This window comes from Vulpes vulpes, chromosome 6 (assembly GCF_048418805.1).
Source record: "Vulpes vulpes isolate BD-2025 chromosome 6, VulVul3, whole genome shotgun sequence".
NCBI classification, from domain to species: Eukaryota; Metazoa; Chordata; class Mammalia; order Carnivora; family Canidae; genus Vulpes; species Vulpes vulpes.
The window spans coordinates 63451700-63454757 of NC_132785.1; the positions used below are offsets into that span (position 1 = coordinate 63451700).

General features: G+C 41.9%; 1 gene segment (V, D, J or C); it reads left to right on the forward strand.

The window, feature by feature from the left end:
- The first annotated feature begins 1137 nt into the window (after positions 1–1137).
- On the forward strand, positions 1138–1581 carry LOC140599242 (T cell receptor alpha variable 9-2-like). The segment is given in 1 exon segment: positions 1138–1581. A coding segment is annotated over 1 exon segment (444 nt).
- Positions 1582–3058: the final 1477 nt, after the last annotated feature.

A 3058-nucleotide genomic window follows, 5' to 3' on the forward strand; every position in this document is an offset into this window, starting at 1 on the left:
AGAAGATTTGTCCCTCTTGAAAACTTTATCTGGATAATCCTGATTTCTTACATTGTGGGGAAATTTGTTGTTGTTGTAACTCTTGGCAACAAAATTTGACAAATGCATCATAATGGAAAGCATCCTTGAGCCTAAAACCTGTTAAGAGTATAGCATTAGTATTTGTTGCCTGATTGACATACACTAGCCACCATATGCTGGAGTCAACAAAACAGTGAGAATAAGATAAAAAACTCAGATCATTCTACAGGGATTCGATAACTTCATGTATGATGTTTCTTCTATTTAGAATTCATATATTTCACTTTTTAATGAGTCTGAAAATTAGGAATTGTTGACTATTAAAATATTTGAATATAAAAGAGTATGACTTTTCTTCTGAAAGGCTTTCATTGAAAAGAAAGTAGTATTACAATTGGCATTATTTTAGAACCAGGTATCTGGTTCTAAAGGAAATAAGGTATCAAGTAAAGGACATTTGTTCATTATTTTTGTTTAATTTGAAAATTCTTTCGTGAACATGTAGAAAATGACAGTCACTATTCTTAATTTTAGGGTACACTGCCAGCCAAAAAACACAGAATCACTCAGCAATGATTTTCCTTCCTAATACTTTTTCTGACTGTATTCTACCCCAACCTCTTTTCTGGCAGTCAGGGGATTATAGGATGGCCCACATGGATACATCAGAATATTATAAGGTAGAGGTAAAATGTTCTATAAGATTGCTACCCTGTGAGCTATAAAAATGCTCTGGGATACCATGTTACAGAAATTCCATATCAGGTAGTCTCTGAAGAACAAAATAGACCTGAGAGGTTAGGATTGCTGCTGTTCAGAGTTCCAAAAGCCAGCGGAAAACTGGCATGTGCTTCATGAAGTCAGGGGTGAAACAGATTGTTGAGTTTGGGAGGATTCTGTCCAAGGCGCACCCATTTCAGTCCCTGTCCACCAGGAGGTGCAGCTTCCTCCCTCAATCACATTTCCTGTGTGAAATGAGGGCTTCCACTGATCATTTCTCTGTCACTCCAGCGTTTCTTCAGGTGAAGAAGCAGAAACATTATTTAGGTGACACTCTAGGGATGAAGTGTTCTCCAGGGATGGTGATTGTCCTATTCTTAATGCTTGGTAAGTGAAATGCCTCATAAATTTAGAGATTTTTCCCCCATTGTGTCAGCAAAGACTTCAACTATCCTTTTATCCATCGACTTTGTGCTGAAGGTAATACAGGTCTCTTTTCCCCCAGGACAAACCCATGGAAACTCAGTGAACCAGACTGAAGGGCAGGTGACCCTCTCAGAAGAGACTTCCTTGACTATGAATTGTACTTACTCAACGTCAGGGTACCAGGTCCTTTTCTGGTATGTCCAGTATCTGGGGGATGGTCCACAGCTCCTCCTGAAAGCATCAGGAGACAAGGAGAAGGGAAGTAACAAAGGATTTGAAGCCACTTTGGACAGCTCATCCAAATCCTTCCACTTGAAGAAAGGCTCACTGCAAGTGTCAGACTCAGCTGTGTACTACTGTGCCCTGAGTGACACAGTGACAGGGACTGCAGGGGGAGCTGAGCACAAACTCTGAGCAGAGCGGGGGCCTGGATGCTGAGCCTCTCTGACTGATCCACTCTGGTTCCAACGCAGTCGGTGGTTGTTAGTCCCTCAGCATCTGGTTGATACAAAGTCATACAAAAGGCTAGAGCCTAGGAACCAAGATAATACTCTCCACCTGGCTATTCATTGGTGACTTTGACAACAGTTTGATGACCGTTGTTCCTCAGCCAGGGTGTAAGCAATTTCAAGATAAAACCACATAACAATGAAGCGGTCTCTTGCTCATCCTTGCAGGGAAAGTCCAGCCCCACAAGTTGTTCAGCCACTGTGGTGGGTTGACACTTTTAGAGGAACTCAGTGTGCCTGAGAAGGTGGCTTCTGCCCAGTGTTCCTATGACAGAGTATGTATGACAGGAGGGGGAATGAGAGAGCTTCAGCCTCCAACCAGGTTGTAGGAGAGAAAGAAGGGAAGGGAAGAAAGGAGGAGAAGCAGTGTACCTGAGCAAGGAAAAGAGCGGCCAGGGACCTCTGCCCTGCTTTCTTCTTTAATAAGTCAGGTGTCAGACATGGACTGATATTCAAAATGAAGGCATGGGGACAGAAATATAATGGAGGAAGTGGCTCATATCTAAATCAGAAACTGAGCCCCTCATCCATCTTGGTAAGTACATAAATCATTAACCTACTAACAAGAAGGCCTTGAGTGAGATGGTCTTCCAGTGCCAAGGGAAGTTGTGGCATACATATTCCTCTCTGTACCCCTGCAGCTCTGTTAAAAAGGTGGTAAGGGATTGTAAAGGGCATAAACTTACAAAGAGAAGAGAAAAAGATGATAACAGAGAGTGATATTAGAAAAATTTTAGAGGGTGAGCTGTATGTATATGGAGCAATATGGAGCAATGCAAACTTGCTGAGCAGACCAAATAAAGAAGTAACGAAGTAGCACACAGTAGAGAAGTGCCTCAGTGTGTGCTGTACCCTCTGGAAAGGGTTAGGAAAAAGTGGCACAAATTACATTTTAATAATTATGGTAGATAGTGTCGTGTGTGTGTGTGTGTGTGTGTGTGTGTGTGTGTGTGTGTGTGTTGGATGTTTGGAAGATCATAGGAGGACTGAATGAGAAAATATATAAGTAATGGACAACCCATGTTCTTTACCTGGGCCTGTATAATAAGTAGTGACACTTTTCAAATCCTATAGAAGAATGGAGGATAGTCACTGAACTGAAGAACAGCATATCAAAAAGTCAGATAACCCATCTTTTCAGTGTATCTGTGTCTTGGGGATAATGATTGGGGACCTGCACCCCAATATTCACAACTACAATGTCCACAGTTGCCAAACTGTGGAAGGAGCTGAGATGTCCTTTGACGGATGAATGGATAAAGAGGATGTGCTCTATATATACAATGGAATACTACTCAGTCATCAGGAAGGATGAATACCTGCCATTAACTTTGACGTGGATGAAACTGGAGGGTATGATGCTCAGTGAAATACGTCAATTG